A 26,122-nucleotide genomic window follows, 5' to 3' on the forward strand; every position below is an offset into this window, starting at 1 on the left:
TTTCAACTTTAAAAGGAATTTGTGCGTTTAAATTCTCTTTCACACTTACAGAAGTAAGGATAGGATGCACCCTCTTGTAGCTGTTTGAGTGCTCTGTGGAGGCAGAGGAATGCTAAGAGTTAAAGGCTAAAGGGAATCCTCTGGTCCCCCATCTGGTAAACCCTTCGCTTGCCTCATTTGTCCACTCTCCTTAGCTCCTGCAGTGTGCATTGCTTGGCAATCCAAATGCAGTGCTACACTCTAACATTAAAAGTTGTTCTCATGAGCCTTTCTGCTAGGAATAAGACCAATGCCTAGTTTTCAGCTACAGAGTCACCCTGGGGCTTGAAGCAGCAGAGAAGAAAAGCACAACTTTGACTTACTGGTGTCGATCATTACGTCATTTGTTGCATGTCACCAAAGAAGCCTTCTCTCTCTTTCAGGGGACACTTGTCTACAAGTCTTTTTACATTTAAGACAAGTGGTAAGTTTTCTGTGAACTTTATAACGTGTTGTGGTTTGTGAAGTTGGTCATTTTCCACACTGTGGCAGCTGATGTTTGTACTTTTTCATTTACACATCCTGATGGTACCGTGAGGTGATGCCTGTTAAAGTAATAGAGGCTGGGATTACGGCGCAGAGGTTTTAGCTGCTGTTTGTGTCAGCATCTCATGGAACAGTTTGAGTCTCGTCTGCTTTGGTTCTGTCGTGCTCCCTGCTTATGTGCCTGGGGAGGCATAGAACATGCCCCAAGGACTTAGGCCCCTGACACCTGGGTGACAGACCAAGGTAGCAATCTGGGCTCCTGGCTTGCGCCTGGACAGTCCTGGCCATTACATTCATTTTGAGGGTGAAAGTACTTCTTTGTCTCTCTCTCTCTGCTCCTGATTCTGCCTTAAAGGCAATAGAATAAATTGGAAGTTTTATGATGACAGACAGACATGTAAGCAGGCAGGCTCCTTGGCAGAGGTGGTTTCTGAAGAAGTAACTGACTGTACAGAGAGGTTTGTTGCATGCCCTTCGTTAGTTACTGCTCACTGTAGCGGTGCTTGTGACTGGATGGTGACGGGCATAACACCTGCCTTGCTGGAACTTCCTCCTGTAGTGAGGACAGTGAGTGAACAAGCTGTTGTCTGTGGTATACTGTTTGCTGTATGATCAAATGCTCAGAGATGTAGAGAAATAGGCAAGAAGGAAGACAGGACCTACAGGAGGACCAGTACCTGGTTTAAGCAGGATCAGGAAAAGCCTCGTAGAGAAAGTGACAGCAAAATGCTGAAAGAGATAAAGGCGTAACATCTGTGGCCTCTCCCTCTACCATTTATCCGGAGGGCGTATCCCAGGGAGATCACATAGTTCAAGTTCTTGCTAATTGGTGAGTGTTCATGGCTTTCCTAGTTGACGCACAAAAGCTCATGTTCCAAAAACCCCGGCCTGGGTCTTAAACTTCTGTTACAGTGTATTATTATTATTAACATAGTATATGTTAATTAAAGGTATGCTAGAAACTTGGCAGTGAGCAGGTCCATACAGATTTTGATTTTCTATCTGGGAACCGAGTTGACCTTCTCTTTCGTTTCAGGTTGTTATGGGACACTGGGGATGGAGTCCGGTGTGATTGCTGATTCTCAGATCACAGCCTCCTCGGTGCTGGAGTGGACTGACCACACCGGGCAAGAGAACAGCTGGAGACCGGAGAAGGCCAGACTGAAGAAACCCGGGCCGCCTTGGGCTGCTTTGGTCACTGACGAGTATCAGTGGCTGCAAGTAGATCTGAATAAGGAAAAGAAGATAACAGGTTAAGAAGCAGGATTTCCTAGAACATTTTACAATGTTCCTATCGTTTACAAACCTGTTGCTGTCTAAGATTTCCATGGAAAATTAGCTTGCTAAAAATTCAGTTCCATGGTTTCCAGTTTTATTGCTTGGTATTAACATTACCAGAGAAAGTTTTATAAGGCATGGCAGAAGAGAGGAGTTGATATTTAATCCTTAATAATTTTTCATTTTTATTCTTTCAAGGGAGTGTTTTCAGTGAAAAGTGATCTTGAGACACATGAAATAACCATCTCTTAGAGTCAGTTTTCTGTTCACGGAGTCCATCTTAAGTACTATAAATAACTAACAGACCTCATGCTCTGAGCATAAATTTGTTTTAGGGGAAGTTAGCAAATAGTCCGAATAATTGGTTGGAATTGGTTTTTACAAATGATATATTTTGCCTTTATAACTGAAAATATTGCCAATAAGCACCTCTAATCTTTCCCTCCCAGAAATTCATTCTTAGTAATTGAAATCTATTTTACAGTGATATGGACACAAGTTGCCAGAATAGAATCGTTCCTTATGCGTACCCACAATTCTGTCTCTGTAAGGGAACAAAGCCAGGGATTTAGTACCATGTTGGTGGGAGTGAGCTGCAGGCAGCAATGTGCTCACAGTGCCCCTCAGGTGTGTGTTGTTGGGTGGTGAACAAACCTGGGGTGTTAGTCTGTGTATACTGATCAGAGAAAGTCTTAATTCCAGGCATCGTAACCACCGGCTCTACTATGGTGGAACACAACTACTATGTGTCTGCCTACAAAGTTCTGTACAGTGATGACGGGCAGAAATGGACTGTTTATAGAGAACCTGGTACGGAGCAGGATAAGGTAAGTGATTAACAAAGTGTTTTTAAAATGTATTTTCTTTTTTTTTTTTTTATTGTTGCTTACATTGTATTATGTAGTACGGTTTTATAGGCGCTGGGGATTCCCCCCACCCCTCCCATACCCCTCCCCCCATGGTGGATTCCTCTACCTTGTTGCATAACCATAGTTCAAGTTCAGTTGAGATTCATTGCTTGCAAACACATGCCTAGCATAAAGTTCAGTGTCTTATTGTCCAGATAAGTTCAGTGGCCTCTTGGGGAGACCTTCTCTGGTCTGAAGATAGGTCTAACAGAGTAAAGATCCGGTCAGTTGAAAGCCCCAACAAAACCTCAGTATCAATATACAACATTATGGAATTAATTGACATAGTATTGGGTAAACAATATGTTAAAAATAATGCATTTTCAGAGAGTGCTTTGCCAAAAGCTTAGAGGGCCTTCAGTATACAGCTTTGTCTTGCACTGCCCTCTTCTGGTTGCTTTAGGGAGTGTAAGTTAATTGTTCTAATTGTTTTTTTTTTTAAAAAAAAGGACCTCTGTTCTCTATGTCCTTGTAAGGTCAGTACTTCTTGACTTTCAGTGCTGCATTTTAAATTTTTTAATTGTTTAAATACTGTTTAAAGAAAGTCTAATCTATGGGGGTTTTTTTTGACTTTATAATGCTTTTCTTGTCAATGTTCCAAATATTGCAGAGGCTGAGAGGGCCTCAGATTTCTATTCTATAGTCAAGAGCAGACAGACAGCTGAGGACTGCTGGCATGGTAGCATGTCCTGGACTTAGAAGTCATTTAAGACTACCTCATGAATTCTTTTTTTAAAGATTTATTTTTTATTATTTTTTTATTGGAAAGGCGGATATACAGAGAGGAGAGACAGAGAGGAAGATCTTCTGTCCGATGATTCACTCCCCAAGTGAGCGCAACAGTCGATACTATGCCGGTCTGAAGCCAGGAACCTCTTCCGGGTCTCCCACGCGGGTGCAGGGTCCCAAAGCTTTGGGCCGTCCTCGACTGCTTTCCTGGGCCACAAGCAGGGAGCTGGAAGGGAAGCCGGGATTAGAACCGGTGCCCATATGGGATCCCAGGCGTGCAAGGCGAGGACCTTAACCACTGCGCCACCGCGCCGGGCCCAATTACCTCATGAATTCTTAAATATCCCTTTTTTTTTTCTGACTCACAAATTTCCTTAACTTGTGTTGATAATTATGAAGTCTGTGTTTTAGTTAGCAAAGCAAGCTTGTGAACTTGCTGTGATGAGCCACACCTGCCAGGAAGGGGTGGTTAGTCTGAGTGTGTTACATCCACGTGCCTGTTCCATTCACGCTGGCTCCTGGGCCGTGACCGAACACAGGGATCTTTAAGTTGAGAAGTCACTGTCCTCTGGGGACATAGATCCCCGCCACCAAGCCTTGAAACTATGAACGTATCTTCTCATTAATCTTGTTACGACTTTGGCCTCAGTTATATTTTCAGTTCTGTGGCGTCTATATAATTTGCTGTGTAATTTCAGTTACCACTTTTATCATCTGCTTCCGAAGCCTCCAGACTCCCCGTCTCAGGGAGCCGTGCAGTCTTATGCTGCTGCTGCTCGGGGGCTTCTCCTGCTTGGTGCTGTGTGCACTTTGTCTCTGATGAAGCCCTGCCTGGTCCAGCAGACAGCACACCGTCTTCCACCTTGTCCTCTGCTGAACGCCCCAGACCTGACCGCTCTACTCCTGGCACATCTGTCTCTACCTGTCACCTTATGCACAGATCAACTGTAAATGGGTCAAGGACCTAAATCTGCACCCAGAAACCATCAGCCTATTAGAGGAAAGGAAACTAGTAGAGGAAGCACTGTACGAGATACAGGTGTTGGGGGAGACTTCTTAGAAAATATCACTGGAAACACAGGCCGGCAAAGTCAAAATAAACAAAAGGACCTCCATCAAACTAAGAAACTTCTGCTCAGCAACAAACAGAATGGGTGAAGATCTTCACATACTACATAACAGATAGTGGGTTAATATCGAAAACATTATAAAAAGGATCAGAAACTCAACAACAGCAAAACAACAACCCTGTTAAGAAATGGGCAAAGGAAATTAGGCATGTGAAAAAATGCTAAGGTTCCACTTAACTCCAGCAGCATGGCCTACATTTAGAAATCTACCAACACATCCTGGTGTGGGTGTGGGAGAACGGTGCCCTACTCCACTGTTAGTGGGAGCGGAGGTTAGAGTAGCCACTATGGGAGTCAGTATGGGGAGTGCTATGATAATGGATTTACCATATGACCCGGCTATCCCATTCCTGGGAATATATCCAGAGGACACTTCTGTATGTGAGAATAGAGCTGCAACTGTATATTCACAGCAGCAGAATCCATAATAGTAAAGATATGCAAACAACCCAGGTGCCTGTGAAAGAGGAAGGGATAAAGAAACTGACACAGCCACTCCCCGTGGAATACTCATCCACTAAATAGGGTAAGATTCTACCATTTACAGCCATATGGTCCCGACTGGAGATCATTATGCTGCTTAGTCGAACAAGTCAACCCCAAAAGCACAAATATTATTCTCTCTGATATAAAGCAACCTTCATGCATAATGCAAAATTAATAGCTATACAGGTAACACGTATATAAAGTCTCATGGATGAACTATATAATGGAGACTAGCATACTGGGAAGGGAAGATACGTTGCAGTATGCATCTCTTCTCCCAAGTGAATGGAGGACTGCCAGTGAAACTGTTAAATACACCTTGACAATCTATGAGTTCCCCATTGTCTATACCTGTGACGCCATGATACACTTAAATAGCAGAATGTTGGACCTGTTGCAGTTGTATAAGGAATATAATACTGTCATAACACGGGGTAAAATTGTGTATGGGGGGACATAGGTACAGAGGAAGTGGAGCTGGAGGGAGGCCCTATACCTACAAAACAATATCATGGAAAATAATATCAAAATAATTGTAACGGTACCAAAAAAAAGCCTAAAAGGTATACTTGTAAAATAGAGTTATAGGTTTAAGTTTTAAGAATTACTTACACCTGAAGTATATAAAGTTCTGGAAGGATTGAATTATATTGCTAAAAAAGCTTTTTACCTTCATTCTGCTTATAGCTCTTTGAGCTGCTGCTCTCCTGTGCATCAAATCTAGAAAAGTACAGCTGTAGAGCCAGGGTTGTAGTCTAGCAGCTGAGCCCATCATCTCCTGGGCACCAGGTCAAGTGCCAGGTGCTCCGCCCGCTACCCAACTCCTTCAGATGCCATGAGAAAAGCAGCAGAACATGGTACAAGTGTTTGGGCTCCTGATTCCCACATGGGAGATCAGATGAAGCTCCTGGCTCCTGGCTTCAGCCTGGCCCAGCACTGGCTATGAGTACAGATTTTTTTTTTAAATAGTGCCCCTCTAAAATTCCAACTTTATAAATACTATGATTCATAAAGATGTCTCACAGTTTAGATGCCTTATTTTTTTTTTTCTAAAGGTTTCTTTTTTTCTCTTAATGTTTTATTTGGAAACACATCTTTTGTTATGTCTTCAAGTTCAGTATTCTGTGATGTCTCATCAACTGTTAATATGACCCAATATGTGTATTTTATGTGTTTTTAAAATCTGCTTTTTATTATTATCATTATCATTCTCTGACAACCATTGTCCAGCTTTTCAAATGTTTAAGGCTACCACGTAAATCTGGTCCCTGTTAGTGAAAGTTGTAATACTGAGTGATATGAAGTAACACTGATACGGAATGATGTTTCCTCACTGAACATCTGTCATCTGCTCCTTCGTTTACTGCTAAATTCAGCACATGGGAAATTCATTGTCATAGTGTTCTAGGGTTGCACATGGATGTGTGTGAGCACATGCAAGCACATGGAGGCTTTAACTGGCTTGTTTTCAGAATATTTATAATAATGTATGTATGGATGTGTAAGTCTAAATTACATAGGAAAGCAAGTTAAATCTATATTTACACATGTCTGTAGACAAGTAGATTGTGTGTTGTTTGTAACAGTATCTAGTAACACTTGAATCGCTTGAGCATGGGGTTTGACTTTCATATCCGTTTTATTCTCATCGCATCTTGCAAACTTCTCTATATGAAGGGATGGTTTGACCATGGCAAATAATTTTCACTCAAGTTTTATAAATTCTTTCCCATTTATCTTTTATTAAATTGACACTATAACACATAGGAAGACATTAGTGATAGTTTAGGTCCTAAATGATGTTTCACCACTGTTCCTGTTCTGTCAGTGTCATAACCAAGACCACAAGAACGCCTTGCAGAGTAACATCTCACACAGTGTGAAAGCTGATTAGTGTGGATACTACTGCAACTTCAGAACATACTCTTCAGGCTGTAAACACAGCTGTGGAGATCGTAACATAATGCTCAGGAATCGGCTGAGAATAGCCATAACATTTGAAAATAACGTGATTGAGAAATAAAACAGTTGTTTTCAGCTGTCTTAAAAAAAAACTGTAAAAGCACATCTGCTTACCGATGATCTTTAGAAGTCGGCTGGTTTGGCCTGAGATCGGGTGGGGCCCTGTTGAACTGTCTGGAATGCCACACAGCCGCTTGGCCCGCATTCAGGTCACTCGCCCTCATCCACGAGCTGTGTGTTATCAGCGAGCATCTGACTTAATTACATGGAAAAGCTTTGCAAATAATTGAGCTATTTTAGCATAAGATACTATTGTCTCGAAATAGTTGAAGGCATGAGATAATTTAAGGAATCAGGTAGTGACCTGAAATCACAGCTTATTGTTTCTGTGTTGCAAAGTCTTTTTCTGATGACATGGAGAACACTGATGTATGGCGTGGGCCTGTCTTACTGCAGTTCATCCACTCATCCACTAGGTGGAGGAATGCAGCTGTTGTGTGTTTATTAGTTCACTGTATGGGGGGAAAAACCATGAAAAGTACATGAACAGAGCATTTCCTTTAAGACTGGTATGATGAAACAGGTTTCACTTTTTTTTAAAAGAATTAATATATTTTATTGGAAAGTCAGATATACATAGAGGAGGAGAGACAGAGCTTCTGTTTAGTGATTCGCTCTCCAGCTACCACAGTGGCTGGAGCTGAGCTGATCTGAAGCCAGGAGCTTCTTCCAGGTCTCCCACTCAGGAGCAGGGTCCCAGTTGGGCTGTCCTTGACTGCTTTCCCAGGCCACAAGCAGGGAGCTGGAAGAGAAGCAGGGCCACCGGGATATGAACTGGTGCCCCTATAGAATCCTGGTGCACGCAAAGAGAGGATTCTAGCCACTAGGCTACGGTACCAGGCCCACACATTTCAAGTAGTTTGTATGTTTTGCAAGACTAGTTACTAATTTATGTACACAGTAAACTCAGTGCAGTTGAACTTCCCACTTGTTAATTCCTAAATCATGTTGGAACAGTTTCCATACTCAGTGTTTTCCTTTCATAAACTTATAAGATTTGGAAATAATTGTTAACCCTACTGTCATACTTTACAGATGTCATTTAAGCCCAAACAAAAGTGAAGCCACGTGTAAGTGGGACGGTTAGTCCTCACCAGTTTTGTTTTTTTGTTTTTTAGATATTTCAAGGAAACAAAGATTATCACCAGGACGTACGTAATAACTTTCTGCCACCGATTATTGCACGCTTTATTAGAGTGAACCCTACCCAGTGGCAGCAGAAGATCGCCATGAAAACGGAACTGCTCGGATGTCAGTTTATTCCTAAAGGTAGAAGGACAGTGTGTTTAAAGACATGCTGTTTTGACTGGGTTGTGAATTTAAAATGTTCTTTTTGTTGTTGTCCTCAGGGAAAGCAATTGATAATAACGCGTTTCTGTGTTAAAATACTAGTTAGTTACAGTATCAAAGGACATTTTTAAGATAAAAACAGCCTATCCATTCTTGCAAATCAGAATGATTTTCAAATTGAGTAGAAGAAACGCCATCATTTATGAGATGATGAAATGGCTCTCCAGACACCGCTTCAGCCGTGATTGTTTTTATGAGTTCTCACGGACTTCATGATGTGTGTCAAATACGAAGCAGTGATTGCAACGGTATCCTTAGCCTCAGTACCTTTTATGTTGAAGAAATTAAAAGTGGGAATAATTTTGACCAGTTTTATAAATTAACTATTTACTATTATCCCCCAAACTGCCAGTGCCGGACAGGCCTTCAAACATTTGGACTAATTGAATCGAGTGTTATCAAACGTGACATCTTTATTCCTTTGGAGTCAACATCATTCCCTTTTCTATTTCTCCCCTTTAAATTTAAAAACTTGAAGAAAAAAAAAACAGTATGTTTGTGCATTTAAAGTGCACTATTTATCCCTCTGCAGAATTGAGTAGTTTTAGGAAAAAACCTACAGAATTGAGTGGTTTAAAAAATCTGCAGAATTGAGTGGTTTAGGAATTGCTAAGATATTTGACATTGCCGTCTTTATGAATATTAAAAGCAAAATGTAACTGTCTATAAACCATTTTTCAAGGTCGTCCACCAAAACTTACTCAACCTCCGCCCCCTCGGAACAGCAATGACCTCAGAAACACTACTTTCTCTCCCAAAATAGCCAAAGGTAAATCAGCCTTTAATGTGAAAACCCGATATTCCCTGGATTTGTAATGTAACTTTCCAGAAATGTTCTAAAATCATTATGAAATAGCTATCTTAAGTTGATCTAGATGAAACAATTAAGAGTTCTTATTTTTTCAAGGTCGTGCCCCCAAATTTACTCAACCACTACAACCTCGCAGCAGTAATGAATTTCCTGCCGAGACAGAACAAACAACTGCTACTCCTGATATCAAAAATACCACTGTAACTCCAAATGTAACCAAAGGTATGCCAGTGCGAAACGAACCCATTGCCTAGTGAGCTTTGGTGGTTTTTTTTTTTTTTCTTTTTTTAAATCTGCTTATTTTTATTGGAAAGGCAACTTTACAGAGAGAAAACCTTCCATCCACTGGCTCACTCCCCAGATGGCGTCAACAGCTAAAGCTGAGTGGATCTGAAGCCAGGAGCCTCTTCCAGGTCTCCCACAGGGATACAAGGTCCCCAGGACTTGGACTATCCTACACTGCTTTCCGGGGCCATAAGCAGGCAGCTGGATGGCAAGTGGAGCATCCGGGACACAAGCCAGTGCCCATGTGGTATGCCAGTGCTTGCAGGGAGAGTAGCCTATTGAGCCATCATTCTGGCCCCTTTTTTGTTGTGTCTCTAACTTCAGTTGTGCAGGACTATTTCCTCAGTTTCGTATCTGTGTTTTCCTCTAAATATAAGCCCCTCAAAATGACTTCGTTTCTTAAGGAAAAGACTATGTCAATTTGCTGTTCCATTGTCAGGTGCTGGATGTAACTCTTCTTTCAGGATTTAGAGATGACTGCTATGTTGTAGGTCTCCACTTGTGGTTATTTTTTCCCTTGCCAACCAACTATATTGTGTCTCAGAAATTTTTAGAAATAATTCATAGAATACAAACTTCCCCATCCCTACCCCAAATTTATGCTAATTTTTTGGATGGGGAATTTGGTGGCAAAAGTGGGGGAAATAGAACTTTTGATAAGAACTAATACTTTTTTAAAAATACTGTTAATATACTTATTGAAAAAGAACAAGCTTTGATGCCTTTTTTTTTTTTAATTTATTTTTATTGAAAGGCGGGGATGTACAGAGAGAGAGGAGGAGAGACAGAGAGGAAGATCTTCCCTCTGTTGGTTCACATTCCAAGTGACCGCAATAGCTGGAGCTGCGCCAATCCAGATCCAGGAGTTCTTCCGGGTCTCCCACGTGGGCGCAGAGTCCCAAGGCTTTGGGCTGTCCTTGACTGCTTTCCCAGGCCACAAGCAGGGAGCTGGATGGGAAGTGGGCCCGCCAGGTTAGAACTGGCGCCCATATGGGATCCCAGGCATGCAAGGCAAGGACTTGAGCCACTAAGCTATTGCACCAGGCCCCTTAGATGCCTTTTTGAAATGTTTGCAGTTGTAGATTTTTTAAGGTTGGAATTTTTTTAAATTCAGCTGTATCAGAACTTACCATTGTTATCCATGAAGATATATAAAAATATACAGTATGGTTAAAATATAGGAAGCATCATCATTCTTTGTACTGCAAGTGGGAAATGAAGTTTCTAGAAGAATTCAGAGACAGGTCAGCATTGTGGTAGAGTTGGTGTGAGTCCTGGCGACAGAAGCTGTCTGTTTTAGTCAAGCAAGGAGAAGGGAAAGCAGTTTGTCCTGGGTAGCTTTAACACAACTATTCATTCTCATTTCCTGAATGTTTGCCTGGATCCAGATAAGTCTCCAACTTAGCACGTCAGGATCTTTCTGTCTTTCAAGATATTTTTTCCAAGAAGTGGTGTGGGAAGAGCGAGCCCACGAGCCAGCCTGGGCCTCAAAGTGGGAGATCTCGGGTTTCTCCCAGAGAGCCCCGGGCCAGCTGCTAAAGGTGTGGGAATAGGTCACAATCCCAAACCACCTGCATGGATGGAAAAGTTGCAAAATCCCAAAACCTGAAGTCTAAAACCTTCCTGAAAGTGTCTTCTTTCAGAACTAGAATTTCTGTGAACTTAGAAAGGATATTAGAAATGGGCCGGTCTTCTCAAATGAAGATATCTAATCTCCTTTCTCTAGAATGGTAGTGTGTAGAGCTATTCTCTGTTCTTAAGTAAAAGTTTTGAAGACTGATTCAGTCATACCACAGCTGCCTAAACTTGATGGTTCTTTCTAGTGTCAAAAATTTTAGAGGGAAGGGACATTTATTTGTCCAATTTTAGGGACTTTCTAGCCCGAGTCATAATGTGTGCTTTTTAAAAAAGATTTATTTTTATTGCAAAGTCAGATATATAGAGGAGGAGAGACAGAGAGGATAATCTTCTGTCTGATGATTCACTCCCCCAGTGACCACAATGGCTGGAGCTGAGCCAATCCAAAGCCAGGAGCCAGGAGCTCTTTTGGGTCTCCCATGTGGGTGCAGGGTCCCAAGCCCTTGGGCCATCCTCTACTTCTTTCCCAGGCCACAAGCAGGGAGCTGGATGGGAAGTGGGGCTGCTGGGATTAGACCTGGACCATGTAGGATCCTGGCACATTCAAGGCGAGGACTTTATCTACTAGGCCACCACAACAGGCCTAATCTGTGTGCTTTTCTCATCCATTTTCACAGCCAGGCTCAGAGTGGATTCAGGAAGAGAATCATGTCATGGTCAGGATGTGCCCCTAGAACTTCCAGTCCCCTGTCATTGGACTCCTTCTATCCGAGTGGACTTGGGATTGATAATGCATGGGATTTTCTTATGGTTTTTGCTTTTGGTAATAATGCACACCTTTTTTTTTTCTGACCTCAGATGTGGCGCTGGCTGCAGTCCTTGTCCCTGTGCTGGTCATGGTCCTCACCACTCTCATTCTCATATTAGTGTGTGCCTGGCATTGGAGAAGCAGGTTAGTACACAACTAGTTCACCTTGCTAGTCCCAGGGTGGGATGTGTTCCAGAGCTGCCAAATGTAGAACAGAACTAAATATAGAAGATCTATATATACTTCACCTGTTGGATAATGAGAGTTAAGTTAGTTTCTGAGTAAAAATTACACGTTACCCTTTCATTCCATTCCACAGTCACTTACTGAGTACCTTAATTGTATCAGGATCAGCTTTTATACATTTGCATATAAAATTAGAGTTTGGATTTATAATAACCTATAATAGTAGGTATTTGGTAATATTTACTGAAAGAATGAGACACATTCCCTTTTCTCAAAGTATCTAACAGGATTGAAGGATAACAAACTGTCACATGGTTTAATGAGTTACTTATGAAATTCTAGGGAGAACCATTTGAGTCATCCAGAATTCTTCAGTAAAGGGGAATCGTCAAGTATGTCACAATTTGCCTTTAAAGAAATGAAGTTAGCTGCATACAAGAAGCGATGTCTTAGTTTGTTCAGGCTACTGAAAGAAAAACCTAGCAGTTCAGTAAGTTATCAGCAACAGAAATTCATTTCCCAGAGTTCTGTGCTTGAGAAACCCAAAATCAAGACACTGGCAGGTGGCGTGTCTAGCGAGATGTGACTCTGGCTCATAGATGGCTGCTCCCTTCCTATGTCTTCACATGCTGGAAGAGGCAGATGAGTTCTCCCAGACTTCCTCTGTGAAAACCCTGATAGCATCCGTGAAGTGTCTGCTGTCTTGACCTAAGCACGGCCCTAAGGCCTCACTTCTCTTACCGCTGCCCTTCGGCTGTGAAGTTTGTAGACAGATGTGCACTCAGACTATAGCAGCAGTAGAGAGTAACCCAGACTGAGCAAATTGCTTCAGTAGAGGCACGGTGGTGCGATGCAGCCAGAGAAGTGCAGTGCCCTAAGTGGCCTTGGCAAGGGACCGTCTTGAGAAGTAGCCAGGAAAAGGCAGTCTAGGCCTAGATCAAGAAGGACGATCTGTAGAGAGAATTCTAGATTTAATTCCATTGATGTGATAATCATTATGTGTTAAGCAGATGGATGATATTATCTGATGATTATAAAAATAGAGTGGCAGGAGTTCAAGGTGAATTGTAGAGAGACTGGAAGAGGCAGAGGATGCGTGAGGAAACTCCCTAAACTAGTCAGTTACACAACACTGCAGTTCTAGGAAGTGGAGAAGGAATTGGGCACAGGGAGGTGTTAGACCACAGCAGCCAAAGGATGTGAGACTATTTGTGTTCTCACTTTGAACAAAGGATCTGAGTTTTCCAGTTTGTGCAGTTAAACCAGTCGTGATCTCATGAGTTCAGATAACAGAGTAAGAGGGACAGGCCTGGTAGAGAAAAAGGATGATTGCATTTGTTTAGCCCTTCAACAAATATTTGAATAGTAGGCTCCAAATATTGAGGCACATGCTGCCCTGTCCAGTGATGAGCCCCAATGTTTGGAGATGAGGAGAGGATACAGTGCATTGAAGTATGAGCCATGGTACTGCCCACAGAACTTGGGGCGTGAAGGAAGCTGGAGGAGCATGAAAGCCCAAGACCCCGATGTTGGGAAGGGGAGCAGATAACCAGGAAAGTGGTGTGAAGGCAACAGAGGATATGAGGAGGGTTGAAGGCTTCAGGACATCTGAGACTGTCAGATGCATTTGGCCAGCTGAACAATAGCAGCAGAAGCAGTAAGGACCAACATCAGCAGTAGCCAACTTTCTTAGAAAATTAAATGCTAATTCTGGGCCTTATGTTTAATGCGTCACACATTCTCCTAAATACTATTCTACATGCATGTGTTAATTCATTTCCTCTTCCAAACAATGTATAAATCGGGTGCCACTTTGAATTCCATAAGAAAGGGAGATGAAGGGTTAGTAACTTGGCTGAGTTTTCCTGGCTGGTGCCTGGTAGAAAGGAGTTTTGGACTAGGCTGGTGCTGTTTCTGATCATACACTGAATTAAATATAATCCACTGTGTTTAACTATGCCACCTGCTATCCCACCCATAAATTCTGAAACTGTGAAATCACAAATACAACCAGCCTTTAAAAAATGAGGAAGGCTTATAAAGGTTTAATGTCAATATTAAAAGCATACAGTGTTTTACTGGAAAGGAATGTTTCCTAGGATGAAAAGAGCATGACTTCGGCCCTATGTAGAAGCCACATGGTGATACTGAGCAAGTAATTCAACTTTTTTGTCTTCATCTGTGCACTGTAAGAATCTGTTTTTCCTTTAGCTTGCAAGCACTAGTTTTAATTATATTAGTTGTATATGCTTGAATCAGAAAGTGTCCTTTCATTCACTTTCTCTGTAAGAGGTTTCAGATCAGCAGTGGTTGCTAACAGGGCATCACACAGCTGCTGGGGAGAGCGGGTCACAGTGCTAAGGGCCGGGCAGGGAGAATTGTCACTGAGGCGCTGCGCCTCCCACGTCCCTGGAGCCACCCACACTTGACGAATTGTGTTGTCGCCTCCGTTTGCCACTCATGAGTGATGGCATTGACTCATCCTGGAATGATTGGGGGAGTTAAGTCTGTGCAACACTTGAGCCTTCTCAGAGGCAAAGAATCATAAAAGCAAAGAAGGAAGTTGGAAAAATAAAACTAGAAGATGAGCTTTTTAACTGTGAATTTTGTGAATCTATTGATTTGTGATATTTGTGTTTGAAATCAAAGCCAGTCTAACATGATTTGCCATGTCAATGCTGAGACTTTAATTCGATTCAGTTATTTCTCCGTTATCCCTCTTGAGTTGGCAATAGGTGGGTAACCAGGTAGCTATCTTGGAAGGCAGTTAATTTCCTGAGATTCCAGGATTTATATTCCAGAATTGTGGCACATTGAAAGTCAAATGAAATAGATCAGCAAGTAGAACTATGTGCTCTTGGTAAATTATTAACTTGGGTGTTTATGCTGTAGCTAAAGAGATTTCTTTCCACTGAATTCACTCTGTTGGCTCACTTTTTCCCCTGTATTTTTCCAGAAAGAAAAAAGCAGAAGGCACCTATGACTTACCATATTGGGACCGGGCAGGTAACTCATGGGGACCTGGCTTTTCCTTTCAATCAGAAGCAAGTCCTTTCCCTGCAGGAAGCAGCAGTGCGAGTGAACAGGTGTTCTCAGACCCCACTACAGCTCCCATTGCTGTCAGAACAGCAGCTCCCGCTTCTCTTCCCACCATTTTCTCCTTCTGCAAAGTCTCTGTAGTTAATAAGCAATGAAGTAGAAAGCACAGATTTCTCACATAACACAAGCTGTAGTCTTTTTCCTCTGGAAAACTTGTGTGTAGCTTTCTCCTTGGCCTGTGTGAACATTAGGTAAGAAACTAAGACTGCAGTCCCAGGAACAGGGGGTTGTTTGCCACTACCATGATAATTTCCCCCAGAAAATGATGCCAGTTCAGGCATTCCTGAGGTCTGAGCTGAGCTGTCCGTCACCACAGAGGATTCACAGCCCCCAGAGCAGTGTTCTGCCTTCCCTGTCTCACTGCTGGGACAGCTGTGACGAAACAGGAGAGCTCTTCCTGCAGGACCAGTGACGCAAAGGGCAGAGCTGGGGACAGATTGCAGTGTTGTTATCACCCCAGGGTGAGTCTGGGAAAGTGCTTTAAAAGAAAAAAAAAAAACATACTAAATGCCACCGCTGCAGTAGTCACCCTATCTGGCTGCACTATACAAGCGGCTGCTTTTGATTAGATTTTTGGTATGAGTTGCTTTGCACTGGATAGTCCATCAAACCAGAATACATAGTTGAACATAAAGACTAGTTTGTATAGATAGTTGTTATAGAAATGGCTTAAGTGCCACAGAGTTTTTCCCCTTGATGTTATCTTTTGAGGCTTTGGTTCTCATTTAATGGTTTGTTTTTTGTTTTGGCTTTTCATAATGAAGGTTGGTGGAAAGGAATGAAGCAGTTTCTCCCTGCCAAGTCAGTGGAACACGAGGAAACCCCAGTTCGCTACAGCAATAGTGAGGTTAATCACCTGAGTCCCAGGGAAGTCACCACGATGCTGCAGACCAACTCCGCAGGTATGTGGCAGCCAGGCAGGGGAAGGCTGCTTATGTTCAGTGCTTTCCGAAGTGTAATAGCTTTGATATTTCTTCACTGTGTAAGAGATGAACTAGTTTTCATGATGGTGACCTTTGAAAGTCATTTCTGTGTCATGTTCTAAATTTGGGGCATTCGTTTCGAAAGAGCATTTTGTCTGTTCATGTGGGTTTCTTTTTTCTTTTAAGATTTGTTTATTTACTTAAAAGGCAGAGTTAGAAAAAGAGACACACACTCCACAAATGGCCACCAAAGCAAAACTAGGAACTTCTTCAAGGTTTCCCAAATGGGTGGCATGGCCCAAGTAGTTGGACCAGTTTCCACAAATTAGCAAGAAACTAGACTGGAAGTGTAGTAGTCAGGACACAAACTGGTGCCCATGTGTGATGCCAGGATCACCAGCAATGGCTTAGTTTGTTATGCCACAGCAGTGGCCACCCTGGAGTTTTATTTGTTTAGGCCTTTAAGAGAGGACAACATGCTAAGTAGCAAACCTGCTATATATTCATATTTACCATGTTAGCCTAGAACATATTCATTCTAAACATTTTCTGGTGTGTGAAAAGGAGGAAACATTAATTCTCAAGACTGATACTTAATCCAGTAAGATTTCTTTTTAATGAAATAGTATCTATAAATCTAAATATGTTCTTTATGCAAAATGGATGCATTACTGTGACTTACTAGATAACATCTGAAATTGTCCCTTTTAAAGTTGGATCATGCAAGTGGGAATCCATAGGTCTGTGTTTTTGTGACAGGTACCCTTGAGAAGCACGTAGTCTGGGGGTTCCTGCCACTGCCTCCCAAAGTTCTGTGATCCCTTAAGAGCAGAATGACTTCTGTGTCACCTTTTGTGATCTCCACAGAGTATGCACAGCCACTTGTGGGAGGACTTGTTGGCACCCTTCACCAGAGATCAACCTTCAAGCCAGAAGAAGGGAAAGGCACAGGCTACGCAGACCTCGATCCTTACAACTCGCCGGTGCAGGAGGTGTATCATGCCTACGCCGAACCACTCCCCATCACTGGGCCTGAGTATGCAACGCCCATCATCATGGACATGTCGGGGCACTCCACAGCCTCAGTGGGCCTGCCTGCCACGTCCACTTTCAAAGCCACAGGGAACCAACCTCCTCCTCCTCCTCTGGTGGGAACTTGCAGTCCGCTTCTCGCCAGGACTGACAGCTGCTCCTCAGCCCGGGCCCAGTATGACACCCCAAAGGGTGGGAAGCCTGCGCCAACCGCCCCAGATGAGTTGGTGTACCAGGTGCCACAGAGCACACAGGAAGTATCAGGTGCCGGAAGAGATGGGGAATGTGATGTTTTTAAAGAAATCCTTTGAGGGTTATGCTGCTTTTTCCAAGCATCATTTTAAAGCACATGGCCTTTTTACAGATGATTAGTGGTAGTGAAATATAGAATTATTACATATCTGTCACTGAAGTGGCTGGGGAGTTGGAAGGACCAAGGTACAGGAAACTACTAATCTTGCCATCTGGCTTTGAAGGTGTTACTATGGCACAGTCACTGCTTGCCTCTTAAATTTCTGACATCCTGTTTGTTACTACTGTAAGACACTATTTTAATACAGAAAAATCTGCCTATAGTGCACTTCAAAAGAATGAAAAATCACTGAGAGTATTTATTACAGATGCTACAGGTACACTAATGAACTCAAGAGATGGCTCTTTACAAGCCATACTGGCAATAATGCATGGTACTGTTTTTGAAATATCTAATGGCTTGAAATTCTGCTCTGTGAAAGATGGGTACTATCTTCATTTCCTATTCTATTCCTAGATTGCATCCTGCATTATTATTTTAAATAGTGACACATGCACTGTTTGGATTGCAGCTATACACATTAGGAAGATCTGTAGTCTTACAATGAACATGGTGGCAACTTCACTTGTGGATACTCATAAACACTCACGCTCTGTGGTGCCTGACCTGGTCTCATCCTGGCTTCTTCTGACCAGAGTCTTACAGGGTGAGCCCCATTCCTGTTTATAAATTAATGCCTGGTTTATTTCAGCTGGTGATGTTTGCTGTATCCATCTCATGAATTCAGATCCTTCCATGGAGATCTGGAGAAGAGTTATTTACTATTTAGAAAAGTCACAAAACAGACTGCTAACCCCAAATTTAATTTACAATGAGATTTTTCCTAGGAGAATGGTGAACGGTTGTAGGCTTTTAGGTGACTGCTGTAAAGATAACCCATTTATATTTATCACAGTGAAAGGCAAAATCACAAATAATAAAAATCATCATAAGAAGACAAAGCATGCAATTAAAATTAGTCCTCTTTGATTTTACACACACACACACACACACACACACAAATTATTCTGGAGTCTCAAGATACTGTATCACTTTTAGGCAAGTAAAATAATTTCAGTGCATTTTTCAACAGTAAACCTTTACAAGAAATACCAGCCCCACATGTGTCGTGTCATGCTTTCTGTCATACCTCAAGAACAGATGCAACAGCAGGCTAGCAAATCAATATTCATGCTTTGTCTTGGGTACTTCCTGGCAACTTCCTTATCACTGATCGTGACTGACCAGAGCTGATTGCAGATAAGGCAAAATTAAAAACTGTCTGCAATGTATCGGCTTCTAGTGTAAAAAATAACATCTTTTGAAGTCTTTTGGACTGGAGAGACAACATAAGAATCCTACCATATGAGGAAAAATACATAAGCTTGACATCCCATCTTCTATTAACCTTATTTTGTAGGCTTCATGTGAATATATACCTCTGCTCATCCAGTTCAGTGATTCTGTTGACCAGGCCACCAGACTGAGATTGCCCGAGTTCCCTGAATTTGAATAAAGATGAATGAATAATTTCATTTGTTTCGCTTCCATGACACTCACACATTGCTCCAAAATAAAAGCATTTACTTCTTCAGCCTTCCTGTGTTCTCTCATGGTACAATTCTGTTGGCTTTATTTTCATTTGCTTTCCTTTTTTCCAGATAAACGTAGAGGCACAATTTTTAAAATCGATGCGTATTTTTCAAAAGCACAGATGTTGAACTTTGAGACACACATGAATGTGTAAAGTATGCGTATTAATGCAGCCACCCCCTTTCAGGTGGGAAGAGAGCAAACCAGTTGCTTTAATTTTGTTTAAATTCAGTCTTAGTACCCGGAGCATATACTCTTCCTCAAGTCACATACTTGTTTGAAGCTTTAACAGAGATATTTTCAATGATTATTTCTTTGCTTTTTCCAAAGCAGCTTACTGTTTTTGTGTAATTGTGTGTATCTGATTATTCTTCCCTGGAGTTTTTGTTCACGAAAGGAAAGTGCTTTCTGAAATTATGCATATTTTAAAACTTGATTCATATTGCCACTGTGCTGTCTTTGAATTGCCAATGATTTTAATAAAATAATTTTTACTACTTTTGTATATTTTCCTTTCCAGATGAAGAGCTGAGCCTGATTCAGTTAGTTTTTCTTGTTCTGTACTTTGAGTTTGTCTTCCTGTTAGTGGTTGTTTTTTGTTTTATCTTTTAATCTTTGTCTATTACAGCTTTGGAGACAATCAAGTAACAACTGAAAATGTGAAAGTAATCATTTTGGAACAATTTCATTGAATTTGTATTCTTTGCTTGAAGCATTTAAGATTTAAGTCATCAGTTAATTGGATTATGTGTGTGTGTGTGGATACAATGATAGAAATGGAATCAACAGTGACATGGCAAGTGTGATTCTTACAAGGTTTCATAAAATTACACTGACCTGACTGTTACTTGATCCTAGGAACCAGCACAGTTAAAGATATTGTGAATTTTTATTTCTATTTTATTAAAATGCTATAAGTAGATCCTGTTGTATATGCCAGGTCTAGTCCAGGTATTTAACTTCACATTTCACTATTTGCACTTTGCGTTGAACAATGGGTTTATTCACTGATGGAAATGGTTCAAGTAGAGAGTTCATACAGGAATTAGAATGATGTGTAGACCTGCTCTCCCCCTTGCCCAACAACCCTGGGAGGGGAAGCAGAATCCAAGCTCACCTGAATGTGCCTGTGGCAGAGTGATAAAGCTGGAACTTCCAGCCTTAGCTGTACATTGTACTGAGAGCAGCAGGCCTATAGAAGCACGTCAGATGAGTCAGCTAGAAAGAACCGGTGGAATGCGGAAGATATTGGGAGCTTTGCACTTCTCCTGAGAACTGCTGAAGTTCTGCCTAAAGAACTTACTAGCTCTGCCTAAGTTTGATTCTTAACTTGAAGTCCCTAAACTGCAAAATCTAAGTTGGATGATTATGAAAACTCATTTTTACATCAGCTGAGGCACGCATTCTCATTTAATCCAACTTGCGACTAATTTTTTTTCCTTCCCTTTAACACTGGGAAAATGTATCAAAATGCATATTGGAAATCAAAATGGCCTGAGTGTCAGTGACTCTCCCAGAATGTACTTTTCTTACCTCGGCATGTACTGTAGTCACTCAGTATTTGTATATGTTGCTAGAATTTAGACTGTATAAATAGTAAAATTTTAATGTGTTCTTGTGTTTTAATAAATTGTGTGTGTGTGTGTATATATATATATGCTCATATGTCCTGCTCAGATTATTAAATAAAACAGCCTTAAGGTTTGTATCTTTTTACTACATTAGCCAAAATGCCTGGTTTTTCCATTTTAACATCTGTCACAACTTTTATGTCCAATATCCTCATGCGCACAGCAGCATCTGAAAACACCACCAGTGTATTTTTAGATTTGACTTTGTACGGTCAGCACCAGAGATGTCTGATTTACTTTACAGTGCTGAGCTTGGATGAGCTGATGGAAGGCCCCCACTACACACAGGGATTCCTGTCCAGTACCAGCTTTGTCCTCTGCAGAATCTTAAGACACTGCATACCTAGCCGGATATGAACAGAAAACAGTTCCTATAAATAGGAGTTAACCCAACTATTAATTTTCCCCCCTTAGGCACTCCTTTGAAGTATCTGACTTATTCTTTTAGGGAGCAGGTCATTCACCAGTAACAGTAATTTCTTGAACTCAGGCTGCTTCTGATAGCTTTTAATCACATCATCCTCAAAAACTGTTGTCTCTTCCATCTCGTCCTTCAGGCCACTTTGCCTGGCATCTCACTAACATTTGGGGAGGAAGAGAGGCAGCTCAGCACATCCTGCAGCACAGTCTCACTGTCTGTGCTCTGGTGCCTCCCGGGAGAGGTAAGCTTTCCATGCAAGAGTGGACTTCAGCATATGAACAGTTGTTTGTTTTTCTTTCATGAAGATACCCAGGCCAAGATCCAGTTTTACTCTTTGGTAACGACAACAAAGCAGGTAAAACCCATTTCAATTTACTTCAATTATAAAACTATGCAAATTTAATGAATAAATTAAGCCACATAAAGAAAATGTGGAAGTTTTCCCTTCCTGAGCATTCTTTGCTTAACTTTTTTGTATAAAGTTAAACTATAAAAAAATGATGCAGAGCCAGCACATTTTGGTAATCAGATTCTTTAGTCATTATTTACTCATGCAGAATGTCATGTTTAGCCTGTTTCCTTTGGCTTTAAGCCATATTCATTCTACCGAATTATTACAATCATGATTTAATTGTAAAGGGAGGTGGGCTTCATTCGACCACTATGAACTTAAGACTTTGATGATTGAGTGGGTCCCTTTTGCCACATCAAGGCACAATCACATGTCAGTTCCTCAGGTTTACGATAGCCAACGTGCATCTCACAGAGTCACAATCAAAACTGTTGAGGTTCACTAAGTCTCCTTATGCACTAGGAGGTCAGATCCCTTCAAAAGTCTATAACAAATTAACTATTTAAAAAGATGTTTAAAAACACCTAAGAAAACTAGCTTATTTTAAAAACTCATTGCAGTCAAAACTCAGTTCCCTGATACCTTAACTAAATATTTCTTGGTTTTCATAAATATATTCACAGAAATTAAGCTGGTGGTTATGAATCACCAGGCAGCATGACTTGATACACATAATTGACAAGTGCATTCAACATATTTAAAAATAAACTAAAAATCGCAGTATAAAAATAAAACTAATACTGTTAGCATCATCTTCTGGGTCCGTAGGGTCAATCTTGAGTCAAGTTGATCACAAAGTTTTTTTCTATAATGTCCTTCAAAAAGAGCTGCTCTGCAGTCACATTGTGGTAGGCACTCTAAAGAGGAAAAGTAAAATTACCATCTGTCCCAATCCCAAAGCACAAAAACTGCAACAGAATGTTCTATATCAAGAAAGTTAACGAATATCGAAGTAAAAGTCACGTAATTTTAGCTTTTATTACCTTTCTGATTTGTTTCATTGCACATGTCTTGTGTGAGAGCTGACTCTATTCAGCTTAAGCTATCATCATAAGATTTCAGAGTCTCCTCTAAATTCATACCAAGTTTCAGGATGGAGGAGAAATGAGCCTGATGCAAAGTCTTTCCCAGGTACCAGTTCTTGAACTGCTCAAGTGTTTGTGTTTGGGAGGTGTGTCACATTGACAGGTGAGGCAAAGATGAGATTAAAATCCAGCATGAACCCACCTCATCATACTTCTGCAGTATGGATGGTTTGTCAGGGTCATGTTTCATTGTATATATTGATACCCATGAAGCCATTGATGTCTTAATCAATGTATAGTCATCACAAGTATACAGATAACAGTTTAATTGTATCACTTGTTAAGCCATTATTTAAAACTTAAGAAAATAAAAAAAGGAAACTTTCCATTCAAAACTCATCAGGATCAAATTACCTGTATTGATCACTAATTGTAAAGGCTGTTAGTAGGGTTAGTGTTTTAGACCACTGGTCTACTTAACTGAAGAAATATGTTTAATTACTGTGCACACAGCAATGCTTTTAGATGAATCTGTTATATCTCCAACCTAGCAGGTTATTTAGCGCAACGATATCTAAATGCACTGAAAGTAAGTCCTCACATGGGTTTGATGGTACTTAACAAAAACCATGAGGTTCCACAAACCTGAGACCCACACATTGGGAATTATAATAAAATGACCTTTGGATTTGTGTCTCTTATTGTCACTTCTTGTCAGCTCTGTAACCTGGTAGAATCTTTCCTCAGTAAAATGAAAAGGTGAGAAAATAGGCACTTTGTGACACTGCAGATATTACACCAAAGTACATACATGGCTATGTTACCTTAAATAGCATATCATTGCATGTTACCTTATTCATCAAAGACATGGTGGCATTCCCATAGTAGTGCAAAGGACTTTTGAGGTCAGAGAAGTTGTATTTAAAACCAGCTAGGTGAACTTCATGACATATGTGGAATGCCAATGTGATGGCAATAAGTCCCGTTGTTGGGTGTTTGGGTTTCTGAAGGAAAATGAAGTAATCCAGTTGAGTTACTTGTTTCCAAAGCATATTTACTTAATTTTACAAAAACAGATTTCTAAACATGTATCAGGAGAGATATAATTAATATTTGATTCAGTCTTAAGCTTCAAGCCCAAACAATACACATATTTGTATGTGTATTGAACCCCAGCTCTGAAAAGTAGCAGTTGGAATGTTACAAAATCTTTCAAGTAGAACTTTGTTATGGTTTCACATTAGAGGACAAATACCAAATGAAAGGGGAAGGCACTCTGCCTTGTTTAAAACAAAAATGAGTCAGTTTTCATTGGGGAAAATAAAGTGTAGACATTTTGAATGCTAGTATCCAAAGGTAAGGAGAGGGGTCACTAATGGATAGAATCATCATAAAAGGCTTCAAATGTGGCAGACGTGTGGCATACTAGCTAAAGCCGCATCCTGCAACTCAGACATAGTTAACAAGTCCCATCTGCTCCATTTCCAATTCAGCATCCCTGCTAATGTGCCTGGGAAAGCAGCAGAAGATGGCTCCAAAGTTTGAACCCCTGCCATGCAAGAAAATACATGACTTCTGGCTTCAGACTGGCACAGCCCTGACCACTGCAGCCCTTGGGAAGTGAACCAGCAGATGGATGACAAGATCTCCGTGTAGCTCTTCAAATGAATCTTAAAAATACCTGCATTTTATACTCCTGGTCATTTAAGCCCCAAGGAAAAATTAAATGGTAAACTCCAATATCTGATTAGAAAGGTATCCAAATGTATACACAGAAGTAGTATTACCTTCCTAATTTGCATTGTTGAAAAAGAAAAGTGAAAAGTAGAAAGAAGCATCTCTTTCCTCTTGTATGTTTGTATATATGCCCTAAATCTAACACCGTGTATGTTTGTCAGAAGTTTTGACATTCAAAACCTGTTACTGGATGGACTTCAAAGGCAAAACACAAGATGTATATTCTTTTGCATATTGATTCAAGGACATTTGCTTTCAACTAAATTTATGACAGATCTCACGAAAAAATGTTACTTATGACTTTAAGAAAATTAGGAAATATAAGCACAATAAAATCAAATGAGCTCCAGAAGGCAAGTCTTATATCCTAGCAGTGTAAACTTTTGTTACCCAACTTACTGTTTGATTCCATTGCAAACTTTATCATCACTACAGAATAAGTTTAGTGATTGGATTAAAAACCTCAGAAGCCAGGCTGGCATTTTGGTAGAATAGTTAAGACACTGCTTGGGATGCCTGCTCTCAATATTGGAGTGCCTGTCATGTTTTCAATTCAAGCTCCTTGTAATATGCACCCTGGGAAGCAGTAAGTAATGGCTCAAGTGCTTCAGTCCCTGCCACCCAGTCCTGACAACTATAAGAATTCAGTGAGGAGACAATGATACAACAAAAGCAGGTGGAAAGTGTTGAGCCAGGAGCTGGATCTTTGGAGACCGCCGTGATAAGCCTAACTCAAGAGTCCCAGACCTGAAACTCGCTGGAGGGAATGGCTCAAGTGGCTACAAACAAAGAACCAGGTACCAAATGCAGTAAGTAAAACAACTATAGACACAGCTTAGAAGCCTGCCCTAAGAAGCATATGCTAAGCAGAAGTACAATGACCAAGAGCAAAAGAAGAGACAGAGGCACAATGAATATACTGAAGACTCCCTTGCAAAGCAGCAAAACCCTATGCCAGCCTCAGAGTTCACTGAGGAAGACATTGAGGAAATTGGGGATGTAAAACTTACCAAAAAAAATAAAAAACTTGCTATAAAACTTCATATCAACAGGAGCACATTTATGAGTTCAAGGAGTCTAAGAAATATGTCACAGAGGAAATAGCAACACTGAAACAAAATCAAACCAAATTATTGGAAATGAAAGAGGCAATAAAGCAAAATTAATTCAGTGGAAAGTCTCCCTGACAGAATGAGTGAGGCAGAAGAAAGACTCTCAGAAGATATTTCTTGTCACATGGGAAAACATTCAAAAAGCTGGAAGAGAAACTGAGTCAAACTAAAAACAGTATTCAAGAATTAAGGGACCCTATTAAAAGGCCATATACAAGAGTTAGAGAAGAAGGCACAGAAGGCAGAAAGAGAAGCTGGGTTTAAAGCTGTATTCAATGAAACAACAAATGAAAACTCCCTCGATCTGAAGAAAGAATTGGGAAACAACATCCAGGAGGGGCACAGAACTCCCAACAAGTTGACCAAAAGCAGTCTTCACCATGACACATGATAATCAAGCTCTCTTCAGTTGAACATAAGGGGAAAAAAAAAATCCTTAAATGTGCATGTGAAAAAAATCAATAGAGAAATGCCAATCAGACTCACGGCTGATCTCTCATAGGAAACTACAGGCCAGAAGAGAATGGAGCGACATATTCCAGATTCTAAGAGGAAAAAAATGTTGACCCAAAATAATGTAGTCAGCAAAGCTTTTCTTTGTCTTTCAAAAGGAAAGAAAATTCTTCCAGAGTAAAGAAAAACTCAAAAAATACACCTGCAGTTGCCCTACAAATAATACTTAAAGATGTTATCTTGACAGAGAAAAGGAATAGCACCCACCAAAACCAAAAGCAAATGTGAAGATCTTCTCTGTGTATCTGACTTTCCAATAAACATCAATCAAAACATATGTACTCCCAATGAAACTG

The 26,122-nt window shown here is 40.8% G+C and overlaps 2 protein-coding genes across 8 annotated transcripts in view; one reads left to right on the forward strand and one right to left on the reverse strand.

The window, feature by feature from the left end:
• The window catches only part of DCBLD2 (discoidin, CUB and LCCL domain containing 2), an 83,858-nt gene extending 64,475 nt beyond the window's left edge, over positions 1–19,383 (forward strand). Inside the window, exons 7-16 of the mRNA XM_040980585.1 lie at positions 423–463; positions 1,562–1,777; positions 2,506–2,630; positions 8,197–8,347; positions 9,111–9,197; positions 9,336–9,461; positions 11,961–12,054; positions 15,053–15,102; positions 15,960–16,097; positions 16,986–19,383. Of these exons, the coding sequence (XP_040836519.1) occupies positions 423–463; positions 1,562–1,777; positions 2,506–2,630; positions 8,197–8,347; positions 9,111–9,197; positions 9,336–9,461; positions 11,961–12,054; positions 15,053–15,102; positions 15,960–16,097; positions 16,986–17,461 (1,504 nt within the window). The 3' untranslated portion in view covers positions 17,462–19,383. The remainder of the gene's footprint in view (positions 1–422; positions 464–1,561; positions 1,778–2,505; positions 2,631–8,196; positions 8,348–9,110; positions 9,198–9,335; positions 9,462–11,960; positions 12,055–15,052; positions 15,103–15,959; positions 16,098–16,985) is intronic.
• A 2,220-nt stretch (positions 19,384–21,603) lies between these two features.
• Positions 21,604–26,122, reverse strand: part of ST3GAL6 (ST3 beta-galactoside alpha-2,3-sialyltransferase 6) — a 65,368-nt gene continuing 60,849 nt past the window's right edge. For all 7 annotated transcript variants that reach the window (XM_040980591.1, XM_040980593.1, XM_040980587.1 and 4 more), the window contains 2 exons: positions 23,316–23,468; positions 21,604–22,296 (listed from right to left, as the gene is read on the reverse strand). In XM_040980591.1, coding sequence (XP_040836525.1) covers positions 22,210–22,296; positions 23,316–23,468 — 240 coding nt within the window. In that variant the 3' untranslated portion in view covers positions 21,604–22,209. The remainder of the gene's footprint in view (positions 22,297–23,315; positions 23,469–26,122) is intronic.

This window comes from Ochotona curzoniae, unplaced genomic scaffold (genome assembly GCF_017591425.1).
Source record: "Ochotona curzoniae isolate NIBS_2020 unplaced genomic scaffold, NIBS_Ocur_1.0 contig_3498, whole genome shotgun sequence".
NCBI classification, from domain to species: Eukaryota; Metazoa; Chordata; class Mammalia; order Lagomorpha; family Ochotonidae; genus Ochotona; species Ochotona curzoniae.